This window comes from Oryctolagus cuniculus, chromosome 13 (assembly GCF_051225735.1).
Source record: "Oryctolagus cuniculus isolate XC-2025 breed Fujian yellow rabbit chromosome 13, ASM5122573v1, whole genome shotgun sequence".
NCBI classification, from domain to species: Eukaryota; Metazoa; Chordata; class Mammalia; order Lagomorpha; family Leporidae; genus Oryctolagus; species Oryctolagus cuniculus.
In genome coordinates, this window is record NC_142879.1 from 46,577,178 (window position 1) to 46,592,694 (window position 15,517).

General features: G+C 38.4%; 1 protein-coding gene across 2 annotated transcripts in view; it reads left to right on the top strand.

Annotated features, from left to right (window-relative positions):
- PLXDC2 (plexin domain containing 2) overlaps nt 1-15,517 on the top strand; it is a 463,255-nt gene that overhangs the window by 353,938 nt on the left and 93,800 nt on the right. For both annotated transcript variants that reach the window (XM_051821437.3, XM_089311513.1), the window contains exon 7: nt 3,462-3,561. In XM_051821437.3, the coding sequence (XP_051677397.1) occupies nt 3,462-3,561 (100 nt within the window). The remainder of the gene's footprint in view (nt 1-3,461; nt 3,562-15,517) is intronic.

Below are 15,517 nucleotides of genomic sequence, written 5' to 3' on the forward strand. Positions count from 1 at the left end.
GAGAGCACAATCTGAGAGAGGCGAAGGTTGCTGCAGGAACTAAGGCACGTGACCTGGCAAACAAGCTCCAGTGTGAGCATGTAATATTCATAACAACCTAATAGGATTTCCCAATTGGTAGCAATATAAATTCAAGTGCTGCTGTGAGCATGGGAAAAGAAGAAATACAATAAATTACCACAGAATTATCTGGTAAAGTATTTTGTGAGTTGCAGAGGAAAATTGCAGTTGTAGCGTTGAGAATTAAAACAAATGACAAATGCCAATAACACAGCATGTATATTTGCTTCCAGGCAGGCATCTGTTAATACCACTGTTCAGAAATGATGGGACTTTGTCTTATTAGGACATACAAAAGCTACCTGAAATTTTTTTCAGTACTTTTCTCATCCTTTGACTTTTCTTCCGTAACTGTAACACTGTCTTGAATACAGTTTATATTTATGTTAGGCACCCTGTATGACCATGTAATAGTGTAATGCCCATTAAGAAAGGGGATTTCACTTCCTGATACTGAATGTGTGGCTTGGCAAATCACTAAATTAAGTCTATTAGGCTTTCACTTAGGAAAATGAGCTTTTAGGGGCAGAAATCTCGTTGTTGTTGTTTATTATTATTTGTTTTGTGTGTTGCTATCATCCAAAAATCAGAATAAATCTTCATTTTGGTTCAGAACTGGGTATACTGATAGAAAACTTGTAAACCTTAGTATAGAGTTGATCTTCTCTATATAAAGATAATTAAAAAGGAATCTTGATGAAGAATGGCATAGGAAAGGGAGTAGGAGATGGGATGGTTTGTGGGTGGGAGGGTGGGTATTGGGGGGGGGGGGAGAACCACTATAATCCTAAAGTTGTACTTTTGAAATTTATAAATATTAATTAAAAGTTTTCTATTAAAAATAAAACTTGTAAACACCTTCAGACTGAGGCCTGAAGCAGCACATAAAGGGAAAATGCTGTTTTCCATCTACTTGTTTCCAGATAATTCCACAAATTTCATTAACAGTAAAATTTGCCTCTAATTTTTATCAGCTTCAACCAAGTAGCCCTTTTACAGTTTCACGATGTTTTGGGGAAAATGTAAGCAAGGCAGCCTTTAGTTCATCTTGCCTGCGCCTGTCTGCCCTCCTCCTTCTGCTGGTTGTGGTGGTTCACACAGCTGTGTCTGCTCCGGGGTGCTGGGATGCATTACCCAGACACGGCCCTCAATCTACTTATCCCGCCTAAAGATTTTTTTTGGGGGGTGGTGGTGTACACATTCTCTTCTTTGATGTATCTTTATTTATGGAAGATGGCCTCAATTCCATTTTTCATTTCTGTAAAACTGCTAATAGAGTAATCATATCCCCAATGAATCTTTTCTAAATCTAGGAAAACAGACTCCAAGAGATTCTCACAACTGTTGTTATCATTTTTCATATGTTGTCAATTTGTCCTAATTTTTGTAAGCTGCAAGTATTACACATGCCCATTATTTTGAAATTTTGGTTCCACTGACTTTCAGACATAAGAAATGTGGGATGGGGCTGTGGTGCAGCAGACTTACTGCTTCTTGCGTCCCCTGCATCTCACAGTGGAGCACCAGTTCAGTGCTTCCCATCCAGTTCCCTGCTAATGTGCTTGGAAAGCAGCAGGTGGAGGTTCAAGTACTTGAGTTACTTGGATGGAGTTCATGGCGCTTGGCTTCAGCCTGGCCCAGCCCCAGCTGTTGTAGTTCTTTGGCAGTAAACCAGCAGATAGAAGATATCAAGATATCTCTCTGTCTCTGTCTCTCCCCAGTCTCCTTCTTTCTCCCTCTCTCCCCCACTGTCCGTTTATCACTCTGCCTTTCAAATAAAATAAATAAATAAATAAATAAGTCTTTTTAGAAAATATTTAGGAAACATGACCTGGAACTGACCCATAAAAAATCAAAAGTTTTCCATAGGAATTTAAACTGGAATGAAGAAGCCTGCCTGACATCTATGAACAATTGCCAAATTTAAATGTATATATCCAATCACATATGATATAGTGATTAACCCTGATAAGCTTAAATGTAGAGCAGGGCACTTTCTCTCTTCCTAGTTTTGTTTTGTTTTTGTTTTTTATCTGTAAAGTCATTTACAAACAAGGATTTCTAAAACTTCATGAAAATAAATATATATTTATATATATAAAGGGGAGAGTGATCCAACATGGGAAGTGAGATACTCAGCAGACTCATAGAATGGCAGATGTCCTAAATAGCACTCTGGCCTCAGAATCAGCCCTAAAGGCATTCGGATCTGGCTGAAAAGCCCATGAGAGTATTTCAGGCATGGAAAGCCAAGACACTCTGGCAGAAGATCTCTGTGAGTGAGATCCCAGTGGAAAGAACAGGTCATCAAAGAAGGAGGTACCTTTCTCTGAAGGGAGGAGAGAACCTCCATTTTGACTATGACCTTGTCTAAACAAGATAAGAGTCGGAGAACTCAGAGGGCTTCCATAGCCTTGGAAACTCATGACTGGAGCATAGGGAGATTACTGATGCCATAGACAGGAGTGTCAATTGGTAAAGTCAACAACAGGAGTCACTGTGCACTTACTCCTCATGTAGGATCTCTGTCCTTAATGTGCTGTGCATTGAAATTTAATGCTATAACGGGTACTCAAACAATATATTTCACTTTGTGTTTCTATGGGGGTGCAAACTGTTGAAATCTTTACTTAATGCATACTAAACTGATCCTCTGTAAAAAAAAAAAAAAAAAGAAATTATCAATTCCCAACTTGACTCTCACTGGGATTAAACATGACAATAGGTCTGCTCTGATTTCATCATCATTTAAAAAAAATCATCTATTATTTTTCACTTTATGTTTCTGTGTGGGAGCAAACTGTTGAAATCCTTACTTAATGTATATTAAGCTGATCTTCTGTATATTAAGATAATCGAAAATGAATCTTGATGTGAATGGAAGGGGAGAGGGAGTGGGAAAGGGGAGGGTTGTGGGTGGGAGGGACGGTATGGGGGGGAAGCCATTGTAATCCATAAGTCGTACTTTGGAAATTTATATTCATTAAATAAAAGTTAAAAAAAAGAAAGAAAAAAAAGAAAATAAATATATAATAAAGTCATGAGGGAAAACAAATAGTAAGAGTAGACTCTCTTCTGCTGTCATTTCAGCCAGCACTAAATGCATTCCTGGTGAACCTGTGTGTGATAAGTGTGCCGCAGGCAGCCTCAGTTGGATTCTCTGAGAAGTTATTGCTTTCAATATCAGGTAGCCCTCACTAGGCACAGGAACTCATTCATCTCATAGAATAGCACCAAACTGAGGCTATATTGAGTGTGTCTGTCTTCTATGCTGCTTCCTGTTCCCTCTCTCGTTCCTTATCTTCATCATCTGATTTCACCCATTAAATAAGATGATTGCACCCCCCACCCCCGAATGAAATTTAAACCTAACACACAGCAATCTGCCTCTTCTTTTCCAGATTCCTGTCTTGGTCACACAGATAAGTTCAACCAATCATCCAGTGAAAGTGGGGCTGTCTGATGCATTTGTCGTTGTCCACAGGATCCAGCAGATTCCCAGTATGTAGAAGAGGGGTAATTACAAAGTGTCATCCTTCTGCCGGGGTGAATTTAAGGGGCATTGACCTTGGGCAGATGTAACTGAAAAAGAGGTGTCCTTTAGCTGACTGCTGTTTGCTAATCTGTTGTTTGATTTATAACTTCTATTGGGGTTGAACAAACTTTAACTGAAGTAAAAAGAGATTAAAGAGCTAAGTCAAAAATGTGTAATTTTGGATTCACTGGGATAATTGTCTTGGTTGAACAGATATAGTTCTTTTAATAAGTAGAACATGAAACATGAGAGATTGTTTGATTGACAGGGGTCTCACTATCCCTGTTTATTATTTTAAGTAAATCTATGAGCAAATGAGAGCTCTGTCCTGTTTTATCTTTAATGGGATTGTGTGGTGTGAAATTGTGATCCTAAAGGAAGATCAAATAAAAGGATGAATTAAGGTAAATAAAAATTTTGAGTGGAGATTTATGTACCAGAAAAAATAGTTTTGTTGTTTAAATTCCCTGTACTAATATAGTCCAGTTTACATTTGTAGAATAATGTAAACCATGTGTTACTTGGTCAACAATTCATCATATTATAAAGTCAAACTATTAACTGCATTTTGTTGCAGTTCCAACCAAGTACATAGGTTGGTTGTTTTCTAAGCTTCTGCTTATCTAATTTTAGTTCTGAGAGATTCTTCAGTGTATTAGTTCTTGGAGCATTGCTTGTTGATGACCTAAATGTACTTCTTTAAAGCAAGATTGATAATGAAACACATCTCAGGATTACATCATTTCCTTCCCTTCTGTTCAAAGTCCTTTTTCTTTTATTTCTTTATCGTGGTAGACTTAATTTATCCCAGGCATATTCCACTTGGTCCTGATGTGGCCTGACTGTTCAGTCATGTCATCTCCCAGATACAGGATGTAATGGAGTGGAAACTGGACTTTTCAGAGCAGTAGATTGGCTGGAAACATATAAGGGTTATCTGACTGCAGAGTAACATTCAAGTGTGGCAATCCTGCTCCGGGAATGCACAGCCTCCGTGGAGCTTTGCCTTGTTAGCTGAGAATTTGTGGGAGGCCACATTCAAAGGAACTGTTAAATCAAGGCGGATTTTCCAGAAACTAAATTGTACTGCGAACAAAGCAAGGCTATATTAGTGTGTGGGGGTGACATAAAGGCCTCCTGACAGAACTTAGTAAGCTGCTGAGCCCTGGGAGGCCCTTGGTTGGCTTCTGTTGGAGGAGGAGTGTTCGCACATCCTTTCTTTCAGAGGTGTTAAATCAAGCATGCCTTGAGTCAATTATTGCACAAGCGAAAGGAAACACAATTTTTAGTTTATTGGGTGGTTGTTTTCATCCTGAAAGAATTTTATTTGCAGCTCCCTGGGAAGGCATTGTAGTACATTGTAGGCATCGCTGTTCTGATATGTTACTGCCCAGAGAGAAAGACACACCAAAGAAACCACAAATTTGGTGGGTTTTTTTTGTGAATATATTTCAATATGCAAGTATTATATGGATATGTTCCTCATGATCTAATTGTACTTTGGGACTTCTGCATCCCCAAATGCAATTTTGTATCCCATATTGTTATGCTGTAAAAATATAACTTGTGTTTTAGAGGAAAATATCCTTCAAAATAGAAATGTCATTGAATAAAATGGCAAAATGTATATGAATTTTGAGACCAGATTATATGTAAGGCTGGGAACTCAGCATTAATCTGAAACACGTAACGCACACTTAGAGTACAGAGCAGAGCTTCTATCAGGCAAGCTGCATGTACATTGGCTTCCATATATCCTGTGCACCTCAGCGTTCAATCCCAAGAAAATGAGCCAAGAAAACATGGAAGTTGTGAGTCTCTCCTGCCCCCATAACTGCTGTTAGATGAAACCATATTTGAAAAATTGCAGTTGTTCTGTTTGACTTGAAATCATTTGAGAATTCAAAATTGTAATCTCCTTAAAAAATCTGTTCCCACATTTACAAAGTGGAACAGTGTCTGAATAGACGAATGTCTGTTTAAGAGGAGAGATACTGGGCCAGCGCCATGGCTCACTTGGCTAAATCTCCGCCTGTGGCGCGAGTACCCCGGGTTCTAGTCCTGGTTGGGGCACCGAATTCTGTCCCGGTTGCTCCTCTTCCAGTCCAGCTCTCTGCTGTGGCCCGGGAAGGCAGTGGAGGACAGCCCAAGTCCTTGGGCCCTGCACCTGCATGGGAGACCAGGAGGAAGTACCTGGCTCCTGGCTTCAGGTCGGTGCAGCACGCCGGCCATAGCGGCCATTTCGGGGTGAACCAACAGAAGGAAGACCTTTCTCTCTGTCTCTCTGTCTAACCCTGCTGTCCAAAAAAAAAAAAAAAAAAAAAAAAAAAAGAGAGAGAGAGAGGGAGAGAGAGAAGAGATATTGCTGTATTGAGTTCTCAGCTAGGCAAAGAAAGCTGCTTACCTATTCTGGAGATTAGGAGGATAACCCAGGAGTAGCATATGCTATACAAATAGTATTTTTTTAGTATTTTGTTTTTTTTTTTTTCCTTGAGAATTAAGATGCTTCCGAGAGATCAGTGTGTCACTTATTTGTGTAATCAGAACTTGGGCAAATGTTTAAGTCCTTTTTAACATTCCCATAGTCAACAACCCTCATTATTTGGAGTTTTCCTTACAGGGAATTTAACTCCTTTATCTCTGTTTCCCCTTTTCTTCTCCCAGATGGATTTAGGGAACAACTGGTCTTTATCTTAAGTAACGGGTAGTTTCATTTCTTCTGTATTACATAGGGCCCTGTTCTCATAGGAGCAGTTTCATGGTCTTCCAGCCATTTCGGTTACATGGGTTGTAGATCCTAGACTCTTGGCTTACCCTGGCAATGTGTGAACATGAGCTGAGCCTTGAGATAACTTTGCCCAGTGGGACCACCATTGCTGTAACACTCTTACGAGTTTGGTGAAGGCTTAACACAGCATTTTGAAAAGCTGTGAGGCAACTTTAAATTATTACTACAATGTCTCGCCATCTGTTTCTCATAACATCAACACCAAAAACCTACTTCTTTGGTGTTTAAAGACTTCTAAATACTAACTGATTTTTAATGTAGCTTTTAAGTATAATTAAGGTAGGCTTTATCTTCCATAAAAAGAGCAGGTGATCTGATAGTGTGAGTATCAAAGGGAATGCAGGCATGGTTAGTAAACGGATAAGTAGTTCTGAGGTTACCAGGGAAATTCCTGTGCTCCTTCCAAAGAATTGAAAAAAATCCAGTGAAATTAACCCTTATGTTAAAATTTTTAAAAAAATACCTATTAAGGCTGTCGCCGCGGCTCACTAGGCTAATCCTCCGCCTTGCGGCACTGGCACACCGGGTTCTAGTCCTGGTCGGGGCACCGGATTCTGTCCCGGTTGCCCCACTTCCAGGCCAGCTCTCTGCTGTGGCCAGGGAGTGCAGTGGAGGATGGCCCAAGTGCTTGGGCCCTGCACCCCATGGGAGACCAGGAAAAGTACCTGGCTCCTGCCGTTGGATCAGGCACGGTGCGCCGGCCGCAGTGCGCCAGCCGTGGCGGCCATTGGAGGGTGAACCAACGGCAAAGGAAGACCTTTCTCTCTCTCTCTCTCTCTCACTGTCCACTCTGCCTGTCAAAAAAATAGCTATTAAATAAAAATAGATATAGTATAAAGAATATTGTGATGTGAATATTAGTTATGAGACCTTGAATATCGTATTTAGTTTCTATAACCTCCTATGTAAATAAAATTATCATCTTAGTACCTAAAATGCAGTGTAACAAGGTAACTTAAAAGAGTTTGTGGACAATGGAATGAAAAGGTATGTTTAGGGTCTAGTCAGTTCAAGCACTGGTTGGGATGACTGCATTCCCTCTTGAAGTGCTTACCTCTGATTCCAGGCCCTGGCTTGCAATTCTAGCTTCCAGCCAGTGCCCATTCTGGGAAGCAGTGATGATGGCTTGAGTAACTGGGTACCTGCCACCCATGTCTGAGACCTGGATTCGGAGTCTCAGCCCAGGCTTCAGACCAGCCCATTTGTGGCCATTGCAGGCATTTGGGGAGTGAAGGGAAGATTTCTCTTTGTCTCTCTGTTTCTTGAATAATATTTTTTAAAGATAAGCTTATTTTGGTACAAAAAAATGAAATTAATGCTTAGATTTTTCGTAATATGTATTTTCCCTGACCTTTTTGAAGACTCGTCACAACTTGAAGCTCTTTACACTAAGTAAGCACCATGCTTACACTTAGAGCTCTTGTATTTTCCTTTATCATCGTCATCCTCATCACCTGAGAAGCAAAGGCGCTGACTCAGGTACTCAGGTACTCAGTACTCAGGGTAACTCCATACCCACAAGAATCTGCCTCTGAGAAACACTTCAGCAGAATCCTTCAGATTATGAAATTTTGTGTTTTGTAATGTCTCTTCATAAGACTTGCATGTCTCTGTGTCCTCTGTCTCTAAATCACTTTCTCTTTTACACAAATTGTACCTGTGAAGCTTTCAAAAGAACCCCAGATATGAACTTAGCCAAGCTCCACAGGTACAAGCAGGAAAACCAGTCTACATAGAATGATGGTGGACTAGTCATCTCAGAAATATGAGAGTAAAAATATACTCAGGATTATAGGCATAATGCATTTTACTTCCGAGTAATCTATAAAATAACAGAAAATGCAAAGAATTTAAACCAGCAGAAACCCCACTACAGAGAGATAACAATGTTTTCCTGTATCTGCATCCAGCCTCTCATTTATAACACACACACACACACACACACACACGAGTAAGAAAACTGGCATGGTGCTATATTTTTTTAAAGATTTGTTTTTAGGAATTGCTACCACAAGTTGCTTCATTTCATAATTTAGGCAACTTTTCTCTTAGTGCTTGGTTATATAGGTTGCTTTTTTTTTTAAATTAATGATCTTAAGCTTTACACATATCAGGTTTCCAGAACAATGAGTTTGTAGCTGTAGAATGCTAATGGTGTTTTCTATGTATTTTGACAAATTGCTTTCGTTAAACGCTGTACCAACTTCTCCCCAATCAGTTTTTATATTAGCTATTCTATTTCCCCATATACTCGGAGGCACCATTATCATTTTTTAAACTTTGCAAATTTGATAAGCAGAACATGGTATTTCATTGTTGCTCTAATTGTCTTTTGATTACCAGAATATTTTAACATTGTCGCACAGTCATAGGTCATTTGTAATTTCCATAATTTCTCGTTAAATAGCTCTGTTAAGTAATTCTTTCTCTGCTCAGCTTGTGTCCCTCTAAATCCTTTGACATGGTGTGCAGGGGTCTCCCTGGATGCAGGCACATATCTTCTAGTGCTGCTTGCATTTGGTTATTTTCTTCCAATTTAACATTTTACATTTCAGTCTGACTCTCTGGGGTGCTGACCTTCCCTCATGCCTCACTGTGTCTCCACCCTCTGAGCTTAATGAGCATAACTCTTCCAGCAAGAAGCCCAAAAAATCTACTTCTGCCAGGTGCTTGTTTTATTTGGAAAACTGAAGGGTGTGCCATTTCAGTAAAGAGAAAGTCATTTTAACACACCCAAGCAGAATTCTGGCATTAGGAATCAATCCTGAAAGCTGCTGACCTAACTTACAAGTTATGATAATGTCTATTTCTAACCCCTTAGAATACTGCATTTTAATCTTGTCCCCATCAGTACATCATCTAGTACTTTCTTAAAGTCCAATCCTTTCTTATCAGCATCTGCGGTTGTAAATTTATTTATTTCTTTGTTATTGAGCTGCTATGTGCCTTTGTTTTGTTGCTTATTATTTCACAGCTTAATGAAAACATTAGCATTTTCAGAAATAATGCTTATGATGAACATATACAGCAAATATATTTTAACAATACACTAAGAAAAAACTCAGTCAAGAACAGAGAAAGTTACATGGGGGGTGGGGGTGGGCGCGGCTAGCCAGGATTGCAACCTGGGAAAATATAGATGCAAGCAGCCTTGAAAGTGTGCTCCTAGGTTTTACAAAGTGGTTTGCAAGGGGCTTGTGGTTACATCATTGGATTGTCAGCAATTGTGATTAATACTAACAAGAGTCAATGGGTGCCACCACCATCTAGGTAATTTAAGGGAAGCAGGGGTTGTCAAAAGGTTGACAGAAGGAGCCAGCATTGTGGGGAAGCTGATAAAGCCACTGTCTGCAGTCCTGCATCCCATTTGGAGTTCCATTTGCTCCATTTCCAATCCAGCTAACTGCTAATGTGCTGGGAAAGCAGCAGAGGGCACTCTGAGTGCTTGGGTCCCTGCACTCATGTTGTATGGCCCAGCCCTGGCCAATGCAGCCACTGGAAGAGTGAACCAGCAGGTGGACAATTTCTTTCTTTCTCTCTCTCTCTCTCTCTGTATGTGTGTGTGTGTGTTTGTCCCTCTCTGTAACTCTGCCTTTCAAATAAATTAAATGAAATCTTGTTTAAAAAATGGTTAACAAGACCCAGGGAATTGTATTTGGCCCAGTCAAAAAAGTCAGCTTGCATGTGCACATGCCCGAAATCGGATTTGCCATGGCTGCCACTCTGTTTTTAAGTGGACCAAGCCAATGCTGCTCTAGTTGCATGATCTTGCTTGACAAATATTTAGGTCATTGAACTCTTTAAGGAATGTTTGTATATATTTTGCTATTATGTAATCTCTTTATAAACCCATGATTTTTCAAAGAAGGTGACCAGAATTAGATTTAAAGGATGAATAAAATAAACTTAACAAAGAGTTTTGCTAATTATATGAAAAATATCCTGAGTGTTAATATTCAGTGTGCTGTCTAGTTGGACTCCCAATGCAAGTGGAGCTCTCCAATCCATCTAGAATGGTCTCATTAGCCATATGTTGCTTCTACGCACTCCAAATGTGACTAGTAAGCCTGGGAGATTGAATTTTTAATTAGGTATAATAAATTAATTTTAAAGAGCAAGATACAATTAGTGACCACCATATTGAAACACACAATAATAGATCATATAAACATGTGTATGTAAATACACACACACAAACACATATACACACATATATATGGGGTGGGAGGGAATGTGTAGTGCAGTGGTTATGATACTGCTTGGGATACTCACATCCAAGAGGAGGACCTGGTTTGAGATCATTTCCTCCACTTCAAATCCAGTTTCCTGCTAATGTGCACCCTGTAAGGCAACCGATGATGGCTCAAGTACTTGGATTCCTGTTTCTCACATATAAGACCCAGATTGAGTCACAGGCTGCCCATGCTGTTCCAAGCCTCGCCCAGTCCTGGCTTGTTCAGGCATTTGCTCTCTCACTGTCTCTCTTTTTCTTTCTCCATCATTCTGCCCTTCAAGTGAAGCGAGATAAATAAGTGAATAATGGAATAAAGTATTTGATGTCAAGTATATTTATGTAAACATTCTTTTATTTCTTCTTCGCCTTATATTTGCTAAATAATTTTTCACCTATAACCATTATAACTGATTTTTCTCCTTTTGAATAACTTGTGATTTGGTGGTAGGACACATTCATGATGATTAACTTAGGAATTATAGTAAAAAGATACATGGTCAAAACTATGGAAAAACTGATCTGGAAAAACTTGAAGATTTTTTTTTCATATTTTATCAAACTCATTTCAAGTCCCTGAACCTCACTTGATATTTTCCGCAGTTATCAGGTTCTTTTCATTCATTTAAGGACAGATCAATCTATAAATCTTAAGTAGATTGTGTTGTGTTACCTTTGCTCTCCTCAAAGTGGAAAACCCTTCAAAATTACTCATTTTACAGACGATAAAATTGCTTCTTTTTACAGCACAATTTCATTAGGTGCTTAAGTTCTCAAGTTTGCACTAACTCACTAAAGGAGAAATAAACAGAAATCATGAATTTTGGGTATAATTACTTCTCAAGAAATTCTTTTGGAAAATAATAGCTTGCTATTTTAATGTGTACATTTCTTATGTACCTTGTCTGATTGATTCTGGTTTGATTTATAAAGAAAAATCACAAATTAATCAATTTTCACATATTTAATGATTTTTTCCTAAAATTTTTTATGAAGAAAGGGTTCCTTCAGGCCCTGTGGTTATTGCCTTTTATTTATTTAATTTTTCATTTAATTTATTTTGCATCCAGTTATTCATTTACTGACATTTCATCCTAGACAACACCCTCAGAGAAAGCGAAGTTTTACCTATTCAAAGTAAGTCTCTCAGTTTATTTAATAAACCTTGAATTCTTTTACTTCTAATATAAACTCTTAAAAGTCATAGAATGGATTTTAATATATTATTGAAAATATAAGTCATTTGAAGATTGACTAACCTATCAGGACAGGATTTATTGCTCTAAAGAAGAGAAATCCAACTTAATTTACTTGTATTCTTTTCAAAATATTAAACCAAAAGCTCATCCTTTGGTTATCTACTATGGCAAACAGTTCTCAGAGATAATCCAAGCTGAAGTTTTCTACCCAGTTTTATATCACATTTTGTTTTAAGTTATAACCCACGGATACTGTGTTTTCTAGGTTCTCTTTCATGTTTGCCTTCAATTTTGTACTTTCCCCCGCCTAAATCATTTCTTAATTTTTCCTACTTATATAGTAAATATTTTTCTTTAGACTTAAACCCCCCTACTCATAAAGAATATTTCTGTTTTTAACTTATGGTTGCCTACCTTTATAAACATGCTTTCATGTTAATTTTTCCAGCCAAACTTTCTCCAAAAAAGTTTTGTTTCTTGAAAGTACAGATTTTTCTCCTTCACATGAATGCCAACCATTTGAGGGATTTAGCACTAAATGCTTTTTTTATGAATCTTTGGTTTTAAAATAAAGATATCTTACTGTTTACATTTCATTCCCTTCATTTAATGAAGTCATAATCTCTCCTTGCGGGAGAGAAATGAGACTTAATGACATTTCAAATGTACATTGCATGTCTCTCTGTAAGTCTTGGGAGAAGAGAAACGTGTGCCACTGGTGAAGCACTGTGTTCAGACGAGCAGCTGTGGGCCATTGAAGCCAGGATGTTAGCCATAGACCTGAGTCCATGCACCACAGCAGCCCTTGAAACTGCTTAGGCCACTTATATTCTGTATTCTTCAGCTTTTGTCACTATAACATATACCAGAGAGAAGCTACCTGTGACGTTAGGAAGGAGGTTTATTCCTGTTCACGGTCCAAGATAAGAACAGCACCATTAGGTCAGCACCTGATGAGGGTGGCAGTGGTAGACTGTGGAGCACAATAGAGGAGCACACCGTGAGTCAGGAAGTAGAATACCTGGGCCGCGCTTGGCTTTTATAAACCAATCCTCTTGTGAAAGCTGTCTTCTAAGCACACACCCACCATGATCTAAGGACTGCTCACTGGGCTCACACCTAGACATTAGAGTCGGATTAAGTGTCTATGCTTTCCGTGCTATCAATTTTCACCTTTGAGATTTAATCATTTGCATGATTTGGAGAACCAAATCATGTTCAATCTATAGTACTCTCCCAATGCTCGTTCTCATTCTCTCCTTGGGAAAAGTTATTACTGAAAGAAGTCAGGAAATGCAGCTTGTTTAAGCCATTAGTAAAATATACATGGAAAGAAGAGAAGTGTAAGCATTGTTTTGGGTTCCCTTTATGTATGCCCAGTAACTTGAGAAGTCTGGCCAATTAGATTTTAGCAGGGGCCTGAGACATCATAAGCAGAGAGAAAATGGTAAGAGGAATCCTCAGAGGTTTATATTAACATTACATGCTCACCTAAAGTTGATATTGCTTTATCTGAGGCCTAATTACATTGGTATTTGATAGAACTACAAAGGGAATTTAAAAAAAATATTTGAGACTAACATATTTTAGCAGATGCTTTATTTAACAAATCCAACAAGCTAATTCCGTGATTGTGTACATTTTTGTGTGGGTAGCTTGTAACCCCTGTAATAATGTCCTTTTTATCTCTAATCGCAGTTCTCTGAGTCTTCAAGCTAGAAATGAACCTTGTGGTTTTGCTGCACATAGTATTGACATTCAAGCATACTCAATTAGCAGGCTAAGCCTTTGGTCCAGTTTGGACTAGAAAAGAAACAAAATAGAACAATTTGGGGACTGACATAAGCATCAGCAGCACAAATAAGGAAATGTGAACAAATTATTTGACAATTCAGTTAAAATTTTAAAATAAATAATTACAAAATAATTCATATAACTTCTGTGTGAAGTTAGCTTTCAAAGCAGGCAAAGAGATTAGATCATGGTTAATCATGCCAAAGGGTACTCATTAACCTGTGTTTATTTCAGCTAGAGTTGGTATTGATTGGAGAGGATTCTTCGTGTTTCCATATGATCAGCCTATCCTTGCTGCTGATATTGATCAGACTTTCTCATTCATGCAGTGCAAGTATCCGCATGTTGCATCACATCCCTTTCTGGTTTTAATCAGTGAATTATGTTTCCTCTGTGCTAATCTGCTCAGATTTAGGTTTTTTACTTTTTCATGTTTAAAGACCCTTATGATACAAATGAGTATTGTAGTTGAACTTAGTTTTGTAAATTACAGAGAATCATTCAAGTTCTTTCACCACTGCTAAGAGTGAATGCTTCATTTAACATTATTTCGGCTTACTATCTCAGGAAGGCACATCAGCTAAATACATTTCTGGAATCAAGTAAAAGCTTCTAGCATTGGCAGAACCAACCAATGAATAAATTTCTAATTACTTGATTTTGACAGACGTGTCTCTGAAATTCTGCAGAAATGACCATTTGGAAGCTGTCATTGACTGGCGGGTCATCAAACAAAACTTATTCTCATTAATTTTGGTTTTGTTGAATTCATCTCTTCCCAATAGTTGGAGGTTTTTGAAAAGGAATAGAACTAGCATAGCAGAAAAGGTCACGTTCTCCCTTTACTGCACATGCATGGCCAGTAATTAACTCCCAGAGGCCCGCAGTCGTCATCCGTGGCTGAGATTTTTGGAGTGTTATATGAGTGAAAATAATTCTAATTCTTTAGCACCAGTTAATGTGATAGATACTGTGTAAACTTCACAAAGATGCCAGAACCTCCACCATCTTCCATCCTAGTGATCTTTTGGCAAGGCCATATTATTTATTATTTATTTCTGATAACATAATTGTTCCGCAAAATACATGGGAAAGCAAAATGTTAGATGCTTATCCTCCTTGGACAATGGTAGAAAATGAGCAATCTTTTTTTAAATTATTTTTATTTTATTTTTATTAAGAAAAGAGAAAATAGGATTCTTATGCCTCAAGACATCTTTTATTTCTAAATTTTATTTAAGATATACAAATTCCATGTATTTCATATATACAGATTTAGGAACATAGTGATACTTCCCACCCCATCCTTTCTCCTGCCCATGCTCCTACCCTCCCTCCTCCTCTTTGTCACACCCATGCTAAATATCAAGAAGCCAGCATTAATGAAGCTTATCTTTAACAAACTGATGCGAGTCTTTCAGTTACACCAAAAATGTAATTAACTGGGCCAGGGTTTTTAAACGATGTTTGCCAATATGACAAATCAGAAAATATTTTCTCTGAATGGCCCCATTGCCACTCCTGGCTGTGAAAGGTTTTTGTTTTCCACCCTTTCCTGCTCTGCTTTCTGGAATAGGATTTCACCGTGGATAATGGATGAAAGAAAATGCGTGGGGAAAGTAGAGATATGTGTGGCTTATAAGTGAATGTTTGACTTCCCTCTGCAGCCTCCTGCGTGTATAACTCACTACCTCTTCCTGAACACGCTTCCTAAACTGTAACTCATATCTTTGTGGCACCAAACTGCAGCTCTGTGTCTTCCAGGACATCATCGTTGGGTTTAATGACTTCAGTGAAAACTTGACTTTCTCTCAGATAAGATTGCAGACACATTTCTAGAAGCTTGATCCAAGAATGTTAGAATTTCAGTGACTTTAGAAATTAGATCATTATGTGCAACTTATAAGCAT